The 18,121-nt window shown below is 35.0% G+C and overlaps 1 protein-coding gene across 1 annotated transcript in view; it reads left to right on the forward strand.

Annotated features, from left to right (window-relative positions):
* The first annotated feature begins 394 nt into the window (after window positions 1-394).
* The window catches only part of CEP135 (centrosomal protein 135), a 31,105-nt gene continuing 13,378 nt past the window's right edge, over window positions 395-18,121 (forward strand). The window contains 17 exon segments of the mRNA XM_030449978.1: window positions 395-507; window positions 1,623-1,813; window positions 2,297-2,464; window positions 3,857-3,998; window positions 5,656-5,740; window positions 6,699-6,827; window positions 8,533-8,748; window positions 9,309-9,374; window positions 10,366-10,516; window positions 11,383-11,614; window positions 12,311-12,452; window positions 13,000-13,143; window positions 13,577-13,578; window positions 14,709-14,948; window positions 16,992-17,107; window positions 17,178-17,332; window positions 17,816-17,871. Of these exon segments, the coding sequence (XP_030305838.1) occupies window positions 395-507; window positions 1,623-1,813; window positions 2,297-2,464; window positions 3,857-3,998; window positions 5,656-5,740; window positions 6,699-6,827; window positions 8,533-8,748; window positions 9,309-9,374; window positions 10,366-10,516; window positions 11,383-11,614; window positions 12,311-12,452; window positions 13,000-13,143; window positions 13,577-13,578; window positions 14,709-14,948; window positions 16,992-17,107; window positions 17,178-17,332; window positions 17,816-17,871 (2,348 nt within the window).

Below are 18,121 nucleotides of genomic sequence, written 5' to 3' on the forward strand. Positions count from 1 at the left end.
CCATGATGACTGTGATTCAAAAAAATCACAATCTAATTCTTAGTCTTCCTAAAGACAGATATTCCCAGAGTTCAGTTCTTACATGTGGAAAATAAAAATTTATGTTTGCACTCTAGGTTGTTAGGAAAGAGAAAACTAATTGCCAGGGCAAATATTTCTTTTAAAATAAATATTTAAATACGTTTAAAGCTTTTTAGTTGTGCTATGATTCTCTTTTGCTTTGCTTAAAATTTAAGGACATGCTTATGCACTGTAATCCCCCCCCCAAAATGTTTTTTCTATTACTTTGTTCTGTATTATTTCTTCTTTAAAGGACAAATGCTGTAACAGAGTCTTTTGCAGGTGTCCTATTTCTCTTGAATGTGGCCAGAGCTGCTTTGGAGGTGTGTTTACAATGACTACAACTGCAGAGAGAAGGTTTGTTAATCTCAGGAAACGCCTGGATCAGCTGGGATATCGACAGCCATTGGGAGTGGAGAGTTTACCTTTGGTGGAAAAGCTTTTTAGGTATTCAAAAGGAGATTCATTAAAAACCTTAGTAAAAGCCATATAGTACTTACTGTTTGATTTCTGAAGAGAGAATGCTTAGTCTGAAGATTATTTTCAAGCAATGATATTTCAGAGCTATGATTCATTTCTTGCATGTGATGAAGTCAAATGGGTTTGCTTAAGTGATGAGAATATCTTAAGATCATTTAATTCAGTAGTTAAGGATCTGTGGTCTAGAAAAACTCATCTTTCTAACCTCATGAGAGCTAAGATAGTCACTATTGAAACATGCTTAAAGGGCACACTCTTACACTTTTTATAAAAAATAATCCTGTTGTCTGTACTGTGGCTTAAAGTCAAACATTCAGAGCTCTGTTTTTTATTATCTCATTTGGAAAAGTTAAAATTTGCTCTTTCTGCCTGTTTTGCAGAACACAGAAGAAAAATAAATTTTCAGGTGATCTTCTTACAACATCTGCTATTTCATGGCTTTGGTGTGGTTACAAACATAGTGGTTTCCATAGTAATTCAGTTATGTTTGGCCAAACATGAAAATGTAAGAATTCTGGTTCTGTTGCTCTCTAGCAATCTTATGCAGATGGAAGAATCGTAGGCTGGTGTGTAATCTGCCTTCAACATTAAGTCTCATTCTGGTGTGTAACAGAACTGCTATTATAGTCACAGAAGTGTTCATGGCTACTTAGCACTGATCTCTGTTTTACAGAGCTTCTGACCTCCCTATAAATACTGATAAACTTCTGGCCTTTTTAATTCTTTACTTAATTTATTCTATGGTAAGGACAACTTACGTAGTGCTTGGAGGAAGAAATAGTATTTTTTGTTCTGAATATCTCACTTCATGTGGAAAAGAGAATGTATTGATTTATCAGATGTAAACTCTTGATAATGCTTTCTAATCCTGTCCTTTCCTATTTGCTTTTTTTAAAGTGGATGATTCATGTCTTTCAGTTTTTCTTACACAAATGTTTTATTTGCCTTTCTTTGAACCCATTTTTCTGCAGTTAACATTGTCTCAGGGAAAAAGTTTTGTTTCTCAAGTCATAATAAATATTTGCATCTTCAATGTACAGACTGGTAACATTTCTAAAGTGTCTGATGTTCCTTTATTCTAGTGACCTGGTTCGTACAACTGAGAGCTTGCGAAGTGCAAAGTTAGCTGCTAGAAAAACTGAAAAGGAATGCAGCAATTATGATGTGATTTTGGAACCCTACAAATCAGAGAATGCTGTACTTACCAGGGAAAATAATGAACTACATTTGGAAATTCTAAAACTGAAAGAGCAATTTGATCGTCATGTTAAAGGTAATATAAAAATTATGGTACAATTCCTTTAAGCCTTTTGTGCCAGGATAAAATTGCAGCCAAATCCTTCTCCACAATTTCATTTATCTGTACTTATAAGTGAGTGTGAGTGGTCATTGACTTTGGTGCCTTTGAAGAGGTCATGCACAGAGATTTCTCATGTAGTTAAAGGGCTTTTGAGGTCCTGCAAATCATTATTTTAATCAAACATGAAAATGTGAAAACCTATATACTTTCATATTTTTAAATGATACTTTTTAATTTTAAATGAAGTACTGTTGTTAATGTGCCTTTATTCTACAAAGGGTTTTTATTTGTATAACGTATCTTTTTTTTTTCTGTGTATATATACATATATGTAAGTGTATTTGAAAATGTCATGTTATGGAAAAAATGTAGGGTTCTCTTTATGCCTATTTTGGTGTTACTAAGAAAAAGAATAATGAATAAGAAATGTAATGCTTCTTTTTCTCTCCATTGAAGATTTGAAAGCCTCCTTAAGAAGGGTTGAACATGAAACAACTGACTTGAAATTCCTGAACAATCAATATGTACATAAAATTAAAATGCTGGAAAAAGAGAACAAAGGCAAGAGTGAAAAAATTCAGCAGCTTCAGGAGAAGAATCTGCAAGCAGTGGTGCAAACACCTGGTGAGTGTAAATTGCGATAGATATTTTAACTTTTGGGGGGCTTTTTTTGGCTCTCCAGAATGTTATCTTTTGTTTGTTTGTTTGTTTGTTCCTCTAGGAAGAGAAGTTACTACAGTGAAATAACTATTAAATAGAATAATATTACCTTTTGAAAGTTTTGGCTTTGAGTTCAGTCTCTGTATGGAAGAAGTTCCCATAGCATGTCACTTGTATTAGGGAGAAATTTGAATACAAACTTAGATTCAGTAGAAGATTACTAAGTTAAAATATGGTTGTAGAGCTCTGTTAATCAACAGCTACTTTTGGTTTTTTTAGAGCTGCACCTAATCTAGTGAGAGGCAGGTTGTTTGATAAGTGAATCTTTTTGGCAGCTAATAAATGATGTGTAAGTGAAAAATTTCAATTTTTGTCACCAAGATCTGAAAGTAGCAAAGTGCAAAATATGTCTACGACAAATTTTGCAATCTTCTGGAAGCTTAAAGTATTTAAAAGGTCTTTTGATAAGGTGTTTTGATGATTACTTTCAGTTTAGTTTGTTTCTCTAGAGTTTCCTTTTCTTTACTTTTTTCAAGCTAAAGGAAATAGTGAAAATTATTTTGTCAATTTTTTGAATTGTCTTTTTTTTCCAAGTCATCGAATTACTTAAGTATTTGGAGCATCTAAGGGAAATTAATAGGTAGTTAGGTGGGTAAAATTTAAATTCCTCTCTTTTCCCACACCTTTCTGCATTGTGTTCTTTGCTTCAGAGATGCCATGTTACACTTTGTCTTCTTGCACACTGGCTTCTTGGTCACCAGTGTTCTGGAACTTTTTTATATTATATCATATCATATCATCAAATATTGCATCTTCTTAATTGTGTGATAAAAAGTAATTGTACACTCTGGAACTTATACTATGCTTTGCTTTGGTTTTATTATAATGTTACCATGCAAACAAATAACCTAGTCTGCTTGATATGCTCATGATACTCATTCACTGAAATGACAATAGAAGGGGAAAAAATTACTGATTAATGTAGAGGTTAGTTCAGTTTTAAAATCATTCTTAAATGTTAAAACAAAATGTCTTTTGTGATGTTTTAATTCAGCTTTTTTGGTAAGGTAAATCACTAACAGATTTGACAAGTTTGAACTTTAAAGTAGTCAATGTCTTAAAGACTGGAGGAAATATGTACACTGTATTTTGCATGTTTCCTCATAAAACTGAATTTAACAAAGCTGATACTAAGCTACAGGAATGGTGTTGTCTAGAATGTACAAATGTTATCAGCCTGTTACTATAGGATTAAAATAGTGAAATGTGCCAGTTCAGAAGCAGTGGATTAAACAGAAAATTTCAGTTTTTCTTAAAGAGGAGTATTCCATTGCTTTACTGGCTTTGGGTTTCTAGGTGGCAGAAAGAGGAGCATTCCCTTCAGGCGTCAACGCATGCAGATAGACCAGCCTGTCCCTCCATCAGGTGTTAATGCCTATCCAGTTCCTCAGCCTGAGGACCCTTATATTGCAGACCTTCTTCAGGTTGCTGATAACAGGTAATCTAAAGAACCTGAACATTTTGAAATATAGATGTTAAATACCTGCAGATATTTTCAAACCCCCTTTCAATTTTGCCTGAAGCAAAATGGTATTTCATGGTATTTTAAGAGCACTATATTTCTTAAATAGGATTTTGCTCAGTGAGTAACAGTGCTGCCTGTGACAAAGTTGCAGTGGATATTTGATACACTGCTTGTTCCTTTAAAGGATTTATTTTAATTTTTCTATACTGACTTTACTGTTTTTACAATTTTCATTTGGGTATTCTGGAAGAAAGGTAAATATTGTTTTGCATGTGAGTAAACTGATTTTTCCTATTTAGTTTAGATGACTAAAATATTCTTGATTTTTATAATGCTTTTTTATCTTGGAAAGCTGTGTTATGAAAGGTTCAAGTCAATAGGTTTTTCTTATTTAGATTATATCTGGAGAGAGTTTACATGGCAAGGTGTTGGCAGGGGGGGACTGCACTGGTGGCCTCTCTAAGACCAGTGGCTACCCAGTTCTGGACACATCCAGTTCCACCTGGCTTCAGAACAGACCCAACATGAGTTGCAGTTGAGCCCAGCAGCCAAGCTGATGGCTCTGCTGTGAAAATGTATTTAAGAAAGGGTAAAAAAATCAATCTGCACAGCAGCAGTGAGAGGGACAATTAAGAAAAATATGGGAGAAGCAATTCTCATGTATCCTTCACGAACACCAAGGTCAGTGAAGAAGGAGTGGGAGGAAGTGCTTCATATACTGGAGCAGTATATGGATTCCCCTGCAGTCCATGAAGCAGACCATGGTCTGTGCAGCCTGTGGAGTGCATCACGTTAAAGTATATACCCACACTGCATCCCATGGAGGACCCCATGCCTGGAGCAGGTGGATGTGTTCTGAAAGAAGGTGCAGCTTGTGGAACAGGCTCCTGGCAGGACCTGCAGTTCCTGGAGAGGCAGCCCATCCAGGAGCAGGATTTCTGGCAGAAGCAGCAGCCCATGAGGGAGACAAACTGAAGAAGTCTGTTCTGAAGGACTGCACGACTTGGAGATGACTGATGCTGGAGCAGTTACTGAAGGACTGTGTTCCATCAGGGGCACACTGTGCTGGAACAGGGGAACAGTGTAAGGAGCAAGAAGGAGCAAAGCTCAAGTCTTACGAACTGACAGCAGCTCCCACACCCTATCCCCTGCTGCAACACTTGGGGTAGAGGAGAGGTATAAGAGTCAGAAGTGAAGCAGTTGACACAGGGTTTGGAAAAAAGGGTGGGAGGAAGGAGGCTTAATTTATATTTGTTTCTCACCATCCTGCTCTAATTTTTTGTCACATAGGAATAATCTTGCTCAAGCTGAGTCTATGTTGCTCATGACAGTACTTAGTAAACGATCTCCCAGTCTTTATCTTAATCCATGAGCTTTTTCATTTTATTTTCTCCCCTATCCTGTGTAAGAAGGGCAATGAGAGAGCAGCTGAGTGGGGGTCTGGCAGCCTGCCAAGAACATCTTGCTACAATATCTCAAACAGTGTCTTCTGCATAAATATTGTATATGAAAAAAACTTTATTTGTGAAATATTTACATTCAGGAGGAAAGAAAATATCCTAATATTGAGCTGTTGTGTATGTATGATTCTTCCATGAATCCACATAAGCAATATATTGCTACATTTCAGAATTCATGAACTTCAGTCAGAAGTAACAGAACTACAGGAAAAACTGGAGATATCTGAACGTGGATTGAAAAATTATAGCAAGCAGGTATGTTTACAGATTGTTTATATTATTATTTGTTGTGGTAGCCATTGCAGTGGTCTTGGTTATAATTTGTGTTTTAGCCTCAGTGGAAAAGCATTGTAGGGTTTGTAAAAGACATTTATTCTAAGCTGCTTATATTGAGCTATTTCTGTCCTCTGCTTTGAGAGAGCAGCAATGATAAAATACTTGCCTGCTGCCCTTGCTGATATAATTTATGAGTTAAGTTACTTAAAATAAGTAACTTATTTTAAACTTTATGATCATGTGTATACTTTGTGTAAATATAGGGATTTTTAGTACAGAAGAATCAATTGGTCCAAAGTAGTAATTTGATTTACAGGCATCTTGGAATAATTTTTTTAATGTTTGGACAGGTTATATTTTGATTTTTGATTTTTGAAAGTTAATTTATTAAGAACAGATTTGACATTATTTTAATTATAGTGGGTTGATAAGATATGTATATTTTAAGAGGGCATTGCATCAATTTTTGAATATATTGTTATATCTTCCAGTATCTGAGGTTTTGTGGACATTGTTCTTTTTTGGTTTTGTTGTTCCTGTCTTGGATTTCCTTTCCCAGTACTCCTTGTTTTCAAGTGGCTGCAATAGTTTCTAAACTAACTGATTTAAAAGCTTTTTCTCTAAATTTAAATACTAGTCCTGGATGGTTGGTTTGCAGTTTACTGCAATGTAACTGAAAATTGTTGGTTTCTCTTCAGGAAAACAATCTAGTAGGAGTTTTTTCCAGGTGTTTTCTTTCGACAAAATCTGTTTTATTATTTCTTTTTTTCAAAGAAATAACTTTTTTTTTCAGAAAAATCCAAAGTTAAAAAAAGGCAAGGTAAGGATTGCATTATTAGGTGCATATCTTTTTACTGACTGCTATATAGGTGTTTATTTGAACAAAGGTTCCATTTAATGGTATGGAATGATAAATAATTCTTTTTTCTCTTCAAAGGTTGAGCTAAGAGACAAAGAAATAGAGCGCCTGGTGCTAGCACTGGATGGTGGACGTTCTCATGAGGTTCTCTCTCTGGAATCAAGCAGTAGAAGCAATGAGAAGCTTATTGCCCACTTGAATTTGCAGGTAATGGATTTATTGCTGTTGTTTAGTTAAAACTAGAAATATTAAAAATTAAAAAATACCCATAACTTTTAGCTCTCTAAAAAAGAATCACTGCTAGATATAAATTTGATCAATTTAACTTACTTTGCTTCTTTAGGTAGAAGTGTGTCTCATCTAAAGAAATTTCATTTGTTTTAAAAACCTATTAGAATGGTTTTGGTAAATAATTTGATAAATTCACCTCTGTACATAGTAGTGTTTATCTGAGAGTATTCAGAAAATGTCTGTGTGATACACTGTTTTCACCAAGTTTGAAAATACTGGATTTTTTTCCCTCCTGTATGTAACATTTCTGTTTTCAGAACTAACAGTGGTAGATGTACTTATGATAAGGAGTAGTCCTGCAGATAATCTCATCATATAGAGGAGAATCTTGTTCACTTAATTAAAATGGTCCCCACCTGTATTCCAACGCAGATCTGCAAGGAAAGAATAAGCTTAGGATGAAAATTTATGATATGATTTAAAGTTTGTGCTTACTTTGCATACTAGCATGCATTCAATAGTGATCTCAGAACAAGGATTTTAAAAAAATAATGCAAGACTGGTTTACTACAGATCAAGCCAAGTACAGATCAATCCCATTGGTGGTTTTATACCACCAATTCCCTGTTTTTCCCAGCTGATTTAGTGCTTTTGTATAGTTATTGCACATGATGTACAGTGGCATCAGAGACATGTTGCAGTTTATTAGCTTAGATTCAGTGCTGCAAAAATACAGAATGAGCTCTGACTTGGAAGCAGTACAGCTGTGTTCAGTGATCCTGAATTAGCAAGTCATGCTTGAATACAAATTATTGTACAGACAGAGTGTGCCCAGAGCTGTATAAAACTGGTTTGGGGCCACAAAGACTATTTGCTGAGGCTCGGTGCCAATATACCACTGTTATTGTCTGACAATAAATGGAGGGATATCTCCATAGTATGAGAGGGCTCAGACTTTCTTCTGTGTCTACAGTAACACTTATTTCTGGAGTTTTGAGGAAAGATATGTGGGGGTAGAAGTGGGGCACCTCTGTAATCTTGAATCTTTCAAGACACTCCAGGCTTCTGTATTCCTGGGTAGTGTAACTTACCTTTTATTACTACTCTGCATCCTGCCTCTCTTCCATTTACTCCTAAGGAAAGGTATACTGGGAAAAACAAGGTCTGTAAAATAGGATTTCTTAAGATGATGTATTTAAGGTACTGAGGTAGTTTGAGGGAAAGATAGGTTTTGAGAATCTGATCTTTGTAGCATCTCTTTCATAAAGGAGTAACAGTGAGACTAAGCCTAGCAAATATACTACAGAGGTGGAGAGAAAGATGTGTTCTCCTATCTTGAAGTTAGGGAAGCTTTTGAATACTCTGGGTCTACTGGACTGATGCCTGAGACTGGTTTCTATACAGGTCGCAGCTTTTTAGTAATTTGTTTTTAGAAAAAACTTCATGTTCTGGAATCTAGATAAAGAAAAGTGTAGCAATTAATACCTTCATCTTGCTCCTTTGAAAATTACAATTTTTTGTGTTGATAAGCATTAAGTTCTAAAATTAGAAAGATTGCCATTTTTAACAGGATGTCTCATATAAAAATACTCTATTTCAGAAGATTGAGAGGAGCTTTTACTACCTAGTGTAACAATACTGATTCATGGTAAATAATGTTCTAATGAAAAATACCTTCCAGGTTGAATATCTTCAGCAAACGAATAAACAACTTGAAAATCGCATTCAGGACCTCCTGGACACGAAACAAAATGTGACTAGTGAGGTGGTGGATTTAAGCAATAAAAATGAAGAACTGTGTCAAGAACTGAATGAAATAGACCACTTGGCACAGCAGTTGGAAAGACATAAGGAAATAGTGCTTGAGACTGCAGATAAGGAAATAGAAGAAGCAAAGGTAATCACTGAAGTATTACATTGTGGAGGATCTACTCAGCTCTTAGATGCCTTTGTATCTTAATTCTAACTGCAACAAATGGCCTACTTGCTTGTAATGGAAGATTAAAAAGATATTTTTTCCATCCTACTTAATATTATAAAGCATTTCTCTCTAAAAGATCATTAATCACAGCAATGTTGTCTCTACCATATTAGGTGAAAGGAAGCAATCTGCCTTCCTTCTTCTGTTAGTATAGTATGAAATAAAATTGAGATTCTTAAAATTATTGATAGGTAATAGATATTTGCAACAGTGATGGGAGGGTTTTTTATATGAGGAGTCATGTGGTGATTTATTTAATTGTTGTCCTCCAAAAGAGTGTTTGTGCTGTGTACACCACAAGTGTTTTGTCCTTTCAGTTCATAGGAGCTTTACTACTTGAAATATGGCAGATTAAACAGAACTAATTGTACTTTATTGCTTACAAAACTAGCCTGTTTCCTTGATTTTTTTGTAGCAAAAGAATTGTTGTCATTTTGAATATGTAACTTTTAAGATAGATTCATTTCTGTTCATAGAAAGAAATTGAAAGAAAACAGAGTGAAATACAGGATCTTGAAGAAACAATAACTAGGCTTAAATCAGTAAGTTAAAAAACCTCTCAGTTCTTGTCTGTAGCATTTTTAACATGCTGTCATCCCCATGATTCTTTCATTTATGACAAAAGTTAACAATTAGCGAGAGATTTTTTTATAATACCCCAAAATTATATTGTAATAAACAGTTAATGAATTAATTAAATAAATAAGCTACATAATACTGTTGCAAAAATAAACTGAAAGAAACCTCTGCAGACAAGTATGGTTGGCTATGCTTTTATTGTGCATTTCCTCATTTCTGCTATCTGAAATTGTAATTTCCATGACATTAACCATTTTCCCTACAGATGAGTTATGGCATCCTATAGGGTTTTCTTCATTTAGAAACTACTTTGTCTCTTAGTCAGTGTGTTAATAATTATGCAATACTTGTCTCGCTCTGAAATAAAGTATGTGAAAAACATCAGAATTACTAATTCTTTGAAGACCAGTCTCTTTCCAGCATATAGCAGGTTGTGTAATAGTTTTTAAAAGAAAATGTGTTTTCTTTTAGTATTTCTAGTAGACTTCCATGTACCAAAAATACTTAATTTTCAGGGAACCAGATTGTAAGGAAGACACGCCAAATAGCATCCAGTTAGCTACAGAACTGGGTTGACCCAAGGTGCCATGGTGTGATGTTCTTTTAACACCAAGAGTGTCACTAAATATTATTGAAAATTATTTCTTGCTTTAGTTATTATCTTTTTCCATGTTTGTATCCCACTGTCCTCTGGTTAGTTTCTTGAATTAAACAAGTGTTGATCTTGCTTGTTTTGTTACTGATTGCAAACCATGTCAAAAGTAATCATTACTTTGATGTAATAAAAAGTAGTATAAAAACAATTATGGTCTGCACCAAATGTTAAAGCATAAAACATCCAGGTTAACAGAAGTAAACAGTGTTGAATATAAAAAATTTAACAAAATCCTGAATATTTTTCCTTAATGTCTCTATTGGCGCTTCTAATTTTTATAATAACACTTGTTACTTCAGGACTTGTGCTCATGTCGTAGGGAGAATGAAAAACTGAGTGAAGAGCTCTGTGGAAAAGTGGATGATAAAGAGAATCTTGAAGTATTGCTGAACCAGCTCACACAAGAGAAACAAAGGCTCACAGAAAAAACAGAAAACCTAGAAACAAAAGGTAAAGCATCAAATGTAGGTTCCTGTGAATTAACTTCCTAACAATTTTGAAATAGAAAACCTTACCTAATTAAGATACAGTTAATAGTACTAGAAGACCTGATATATGGTAAGTAATCTTCAGTCAGAATTGAAGTGAAATTTTTTGTTGTGTTAGTGTATTTTTATTTTGTATCTGAGTACTGAAAATGGAGCTTTTTTCACTGTAATCCCACAGGACATCCTAATACTTTTGCTATGGCAGTTTCATACAAAATCACTTATTTTGTCCCAATTGTTTTTGTTCTCTGTCTTTCGGGGTGAATGAATTCAAACTGTTTATTGAGCTTTATTCAGCTGAGTCTTGGAAACCTCCAGAAATGGAGATGCCAAATTTCTAAGCAGCCCATTCCAGTATTAGTTTATCCTCAGAATAAAAAACAATTTCCTTGTATTACTTATAATTGCCTGTAGCAATTAATCATTATTGTACCTTGCTTACCCACTGTGCACCTCTCTCAAGTTGTCTCAATATCTTTCTGGTAGTACAGGGGATAAAACTGCACATAATACTGTAAATGGGATCTAATGAGTGCTAGGTAAAGAGGAATAATCACATCCTCCGTCTGGCTCTCTGTTGGTACAGCCCAATATGTTCTTAGGCCTCTCTAGGTTTCAAAGCATGCAACTCATTAATGTTTAGCCTACTGTCAATGAGGGCTTCTACATCCTTTTTCAGGAGATTTGCTGCTCAGATGGTTGCTGGGATATAGATGCAACCATCTAGATGCAACCAACCTAGATGCAAATCTCTTTGTAGAAATTCATTAGATTGCTATCCAGTTTTTATTTCCTTTTTTTTGTTTTTTTGTTTTTTTGTTTTTTCAGAAAGAGACCTTGTCCTAGAGATAGAAAGAATGAGATTAGAGTATGGTATAGCCCTAGGAGACAAATCTCCATCTCGTCTCGATGCTTTTGTGAAGACTTTGGAAGATGACAGAGATTATTATAAGCGAGAATTGGAATATCTTCAGAAAATGATAAAACGAAGGCCAAGCCCAAGTCATCGGTCTCCAGAGAAGGTGAAGTTCCTGCTATCAAGACAAGCTTAAAAAATAGAGCTTTTAAGATTAGGCTTAAGATTAAGCTTTTAAGAGCTTAAGATAAGCTCTATTTAAGCTTTTAAATAGAGCTTTCTTATTTAAAAACTAGAGCTTTTAAGAATCTATGAAATATTTTTTCAATTTCAGTAGCAGTAAATGACTGTAGTGGATATTTAAATTACATTCTTAACATAAAAAATTAACTGAAACTCCAGTGAACTTGTATTTTATTGTCCTATCCACACTTTATGGTAATATTGATTAATTATTGATAATTTGTTTGAAATAAATAGAACTAGATGATAAACAGAAAAAGGTTGAAATCTTATTGTTAGCTGTCGTGCTTTTTCTCCTTAACATTTAGTTCTTACTCTTTAAATTATACCAATGCCAGGCTTATTGATAGAATCATAGAATGGTTTGGTTTGGAAGGCACCTTAAAGATCATCTAGTTCCAACTCCCAAGCCATGGGCAGGGACATCTCCCATTACACCAGGTGCTCAAAAGTCACATCCAATCCCCCCTGAGCACTTCCAGGAGTGGAGGCATCCACAGCTTCCCTGGGCAACGTGTTCCAGTGTCTCACCACATATTAAACTTTATTATGTATGTATTTTCATATATTACTAGTAGTCTTAGATTTTTTTTATAAGTAATTGAAATATTTTAATTAATATATCTTAGCATAAATTGTATTAATCACTTTGCAGATTGAAGATCTGAGATTCATCACCAGAGAAAGAGATGAGCTACGATCCATGTTAGACAGATTTGAAAAACACATGATAGAAATTCAATCCAATGTCAAATTATTGACTGCAGAAAGAGATAGATTAAATGTTCTTTATGAGCAGGTAAGAAGAGATTGTAATTGGCAGGGAAATAACTGATTAGCACTTGTGCTGTTGTTTATTTACACTGAGAAAGCTTCTCTCCATAATAGAACTTGAATAGTATAGAGCTACTAGAATACAATGAAGAAGAATAAAATAAGTACCTATTTTTATTGCTGGTTAATACACTAGTTTTTGAATACATCATTTTATTAACTTCAAAGTCATTAGAACTTACTGTACTAGAAGTCAGAAAGAGATAAAGGAAAAAATCAATAGTATGTGTGAGAAAGTTGGGTAGGGAATAGAGAAGAAAGCAAGGAAGAAGTAGTATTTAACTGATAAGAGCGAATTGAGGCAACATTTAGAACAATGAAAGGATGAGGAAGTATGTTGGCAACTTATTATCCTGCTGTGTAATTTGGGGAATATGTTTTAATTATCTAGGGAAAAATAAGATTATAATATCACTTCTATTGTAATAACACATTGAAACCTTTTTTTTTGTCGGTGAATACACTGTATTAATTGCAATCCACATATGCTAACAAATGATAATCTTTTAAAGTCTCAGACTGAACTGAACAGGGTGAGAAGAGAAGCAAAACATAGTTTAGTTTCTCAAAGTCACGTGGAAGAAGAAAGAGACATTGCACTTGCTGACTTCAGAAGGCTAATGGCAGAAAAAGAAAGCCTCAGAGAAAAATTAAAGGTGAGCTTTTACAGCTTCATTACTTATAGTGAGCTGACATTTAGGTAAGGCTTATACAATAGTGCCATGTGTGTGTCTGGCTGTCAGTTTGCCTTTTAAATAACTTTTGAACTGATCTGATTTCAAACTCACTTCAGTGGGCTCAATGAATTCTCTGAATTATCCTTGTAAACTCAGCTCCTAGGTGGGGACAGAGGGAGAACATGCTTTGAGTGTCTGAGGGCAAGCATGGCATCACCTTGTGTGAAGAACCCAGACATGAAGCCCCAGCCACAGAGTATTTGTGTATGCACTACTTCAAAGATTCTTGTGTTCTGATCCCACAAACTGGGGACTACATAGGCTTTTCCATATTAACTAATCTATAGGTGCACTTTGTAGCAGAGTAGATTTTAAAAGGCATATAGCTGAACCATCAAATTTGAATTCATAGCAGTACAAGTTTCATTATTTTTAGCCTTTAAAATATTATTAATGCAATAATTTTCCTGTTACACTGTCCTTGTGATGTCTGGTGTTAATGTATATTATTATCTTAATTGGTTGTTGTCAACAGTGTATAATTCCAGGGAGATTTCCCTTACTTCTTTTTTTGGTCATTAATATAATGTATACAGGATTTTAAAGCATCCTGAAAATTCAGAAATTTGAAATAATGTTATTGGACCAATCCAAAGACATAAGTTTGGCTGTACAGTGAATATTTCCATAGTTTATTTACTACCACAAAATAGGGAACTGTAGTGTATCTGAATGCAGTAACTCTGACCTCTGTGCTTAAAGCATGTACATGCACAGAAATAGATGTGTTTTGAGCTCCATCCTTCTTGTTGGTGACCAGCATTGTTTTGTATGTGTGACACTTTGGTATACAGCACTAAAACACTTATCTCAGGCATTTCTAACAAGCTTGAGAGTTTGTTAAATAATGTTGCTGCACTTATGCATTGAAGTCAGAGTACAGACAAATAATTTAAATACAAATGTCTTCTTAGATTAGGAGAAAGACCAGTTAGCTTTGCATTTCATATTAGTGTTAATTTCATATCAGTGATAATTTCATATCAGTGATAATTTCATATTAGTGATAATTTCATAAATTAATTTCAAACAGCTTAGGGCAATAAGCTATACATGCTTGCAACCTTTCATATTGCCCTGTAGCTCACTAATCTTTCTGCAACAACTGAAATATTAATTTGATTGGCACCAAATATAAATATAAGTCAGTGGTGTGGTATTGAATTACAGTGGGGTATTTTCAGCTAATGTTCTGTAGCTTGAGAGAATTTTTCATTTAGTCATTCATCTAAGAATATAAAGCAGTGTTTTCTTAAATATTAAGCTTAGATTTCTATGGTTAAATCTAAAAAGGTGTATCTTTTACATGTGATTCTGTATTTCTATTTAAGATTCAGGAAGAAGTGGCTAACCTTGAAAAATTGAAGATGGAGCATGATATTTCAGAACTGGAGAATAATATTCAAGGAGTAAGTACATTTGGGGGAATTATTCTTTTATTACTTCTAAGATAGAATAGACGTTTCAAGTAATGAATTTTGCAGTCTGGTATCAACTTAAATTTATTTAAAAGCTAAGTTGTGCTAGCTTTCTACAACATTAACATGTTTGGTTATTTTTTTTAAATTGCAGTTTGAGATGGAAAGGTGTGAACTGAAGACTACAGTCTGTATCCTGAAAGAGAGAATAAACTCTTTGGAAAATGAATTAAGATTAAAGTCCAGTAAACTTGCCCAGACATCTGATGATTCTTCTCAATTTAAAACTGAGATTTGCTCACTTCAGTAAGTCTGATAAAAAATTTGGTGGTCTTTCACAGATGCTCACATAATTTTGTTTGTTCTATGACTGTATAGCAGAGTTGAATTTCTGTTAAAGACCATAGAGTATATTAAAAATCACTTGGTACTGATTTTGTTTTAAGAAAAAGTAAATGTGAGTAAGCAAAATGTTGTTGCTTTTCTCATCAAGATCCTGCTGGACTTGTTTGACATTCTGATAATTTTTATGGCTGATTGTAAATGAAAGTTTCTCTCCCTTTAGAGTTGTTTCCTCTAATAACCATGTTGTCTGCTTATGAATGTAGCAAATCAGAAATTTTCCAGAAGGATTTCCAAACACTGTTCAGAAAACAAATGCCTTTGCAAACTGCAGCAGTGGGACCAATTTTTTCAAATATTAAGGAGCCATCTGTACTACTGAAATTTTTATGCCAAACATTAGGCATTGGATCAGGATAATCTCAAGCACAATTACAGGATGGGTGAAGAATGGACTGACAGTAACTCTGAGGAAGAGGAATTGGGAGTGCTGGTTGATGACAAGCTCAGCTTGAGACAGAAATATGCTCCTGCAGGCCAGAAAGCCAGCCCTGGGCTGCATCAAAAGGGTGGCCAGCAGGTTGAGAGAGGTGACTCTCCCCCACTACTCTGCTTTTGTGAGACCTCACCTAGAGTGTTGTGTACCAGTTCTGTAGTTCCCAACACAAAAAATACTTGAAGCTGTAGAGCAAGTCCAAAGGATGGCCATGAAGATGATCAGAGGGCTGGAGCACCTCTCCTATGAGGACAGACTGAGAAAGTTGAGGTTGTTCAGCCTGGAGAAGAAAAGGCTTTGGGGAGACCTTACAGAGATCTTCCAGGACCTGAAGGGGGCCTACAGAGAATCTGGGGAGGGAATTTTTTTTTTATAAGGTCATGTAGTGACAGAAAAAAGGGTAATGGCTTTATACTGGAAAAAGGTAGATTTAGGTTAGGCACTAGGAAAAAGTCTTTAGTGTGAGAGTGGTGAGATACTGGAGCAGGTCTCCTAAGGAAGCTCCAGATGCTCCATCCCTGGAAGTGTTCAGCATCAGGTTGGATGGGGCTTTGAGCAACCTGGTCTAGTGGTAGTGCCCTATGGGCAGGGAGGTTGGAACTAGGTAATCTTTGAGGTCCCTTCCCACTGAAAACATTTTATGATTCTGTGATATTATTAAAAAAAAAATAAGGAAATGAGTAGGTCTACAGTAATTTCAGCATTTGGTTCTAATTTGCTTTGTGGCAATTTGTTAGAGCTGTGTTGAGTCCTTACTCCCCTTATTTTTTTTCCTTTGAAAGTTTTACTCTAAACTCTTCATCTGCAGACATGCTCTATTCTAGAATGGTAGTTTTTTTAAAAAATGAAAAGCTTCTCCAGCTTTTATGAGGTCTTGTTTCAGACATTTATTTTGTGACCTGTTTTTTAAATGATCCATCTAATTACTTTGGGGTTTCCTTTTGCCTTTTTTTAATGTTCCCTAGGTCACTGTGATATTTCTTGCTAAGCAGAACAACTATATAGGTAGAAGGCTTCATATATCTTTCAGGTTCTGTATTTCTTAAAAGTAGGATCAGAACTGTTGCTGTCAATTTGGTTGCTGCTTAAAATGTGGTGTGGGCTGATAGCCACTACTGTCAGCTACAAATCAAAATCTTTGTAAAGTGAAGAGTCAAAAGACACAAGTAATGAGAGTTGCTTGATGAAGAGTAACAAATCAGAGGAAGTGAATATTTCAGATTATCATGGTAGTTCCACTGAGGTTCCATTGTTCTATTTTTAAATGGTGTGGAGGTAGAATTGCTGCAGGGATCCAAAGGAAGTTGGGCTTGCTGCAGGGATCCAAAGCTGGTCTCAGCAATCAAAGTAGTCTCTCTCCAAGAGAGGGAGGGAGAGGACTGGTTAGTATGACACAACCCTGTCATAAGGTTACTTGAGAACTGTTCCAGCACTTCAAGCAGCTTAAGAGCTGTAAGTTGATGACCCCGAATAGGTCCCACACTTTTTTCAAATGTATACTGATTTTCCAGGCTCTTAAATGACCAGCTCCAGAGGTCTGTTGAAGATCTACAGCGCCAGCTGTCCCTCAAAAAGGATGAACTACAGTCAGCTCAAGAAGAAATTTTAAAGCTAGAGGAGAAAATAGGTAACCACTAGTTATTTTTGTGCTTGTTTTCTCTTTGTAAAATGGAAATTACTTACTGGATTTTTTATAGATAGGTTAAACCAGAGGAGCACTTCACAAGAGGAAGCAGTCAATATGCTTAGAAGTACTATTACTGTTTTGGACAAAGAAAAGGATAGTCTTCAAGAAACTGTAGATGAAAAAACAGAAAGAATTGCATGCTTAGATGACAACTTAGCCAACAAGGTATGTGCAGTAAACTTACTACTGTGCTGTCTGTGTTGAGGCTTTTAAAGCAGTTACATTTTAGGGATACAATTTGCCTCCATAACAAAGTCTGTGCTGGATCTCCAGGTATCACATAAACATTGTTTGGAACTAAACAATGCAAAGAGTCATTTGTCAACTCAGTACCATTTGAGTTAGGATTGTTAGCGTGTTACCTAAACATGCCAATTTTTTGCATTTTGGACTTGGACATATTTGTTAAGCTAAAAGGTAACAGAAGGTAGCCTGAGGTAACAGAAACTATTGCTGTTTTCCATCATTTTTGGTGACAAGACAATCCCTTCTCAGTAAAGGAAAGAAGCTGGGAATTCAAATGTGCAAAGATGCAATTATTTATTGGTGAAGGGCTAAAATAAAGGTTTACATTTAAAGTATCTTAACTTGAAATATTTTCTTATATTGCAGTATAATAATACCTAATACAACCTTTGTTTTCTGTAGGAAAAAACGATTTCTCATTTACGTCTAACTCTCTCTGAGCTGGAGTCCTCAAAAGAGTAAGTAAAGATTAGGATGTCTTCTTCGGTGTTTTTTTTTTTCTAGTCATTTTAAAGTGAAAGTAGATTGCTATTTCAGTTATTTTTGTGAAATGGAGTTAATTCTGTTTAAGTTGTTTAGAGAAGCATAATGTGTTGAGAAAGATGTACACAACTTTTGAGGATATTTCCCCTGCAATATATTGCAGGCTGCTAAGATACTGTTAGGACAGCCATTATCAGTTATTTATCTATATTAATTCTCCTAAAC

Source organism: Calypte anna, chromosome 4A (assembly GCF_003957555.1).
Source record: "Calypte anna isolate BGI_N300 chromosome 4A, bCalAnn1_v1.p, whole genome shotgun sequence".
NCBI lineage: Eukaryota > Metazoa > Chordata > Aves > Apodiformes > Trochilidae > Calypte > Calypte anna.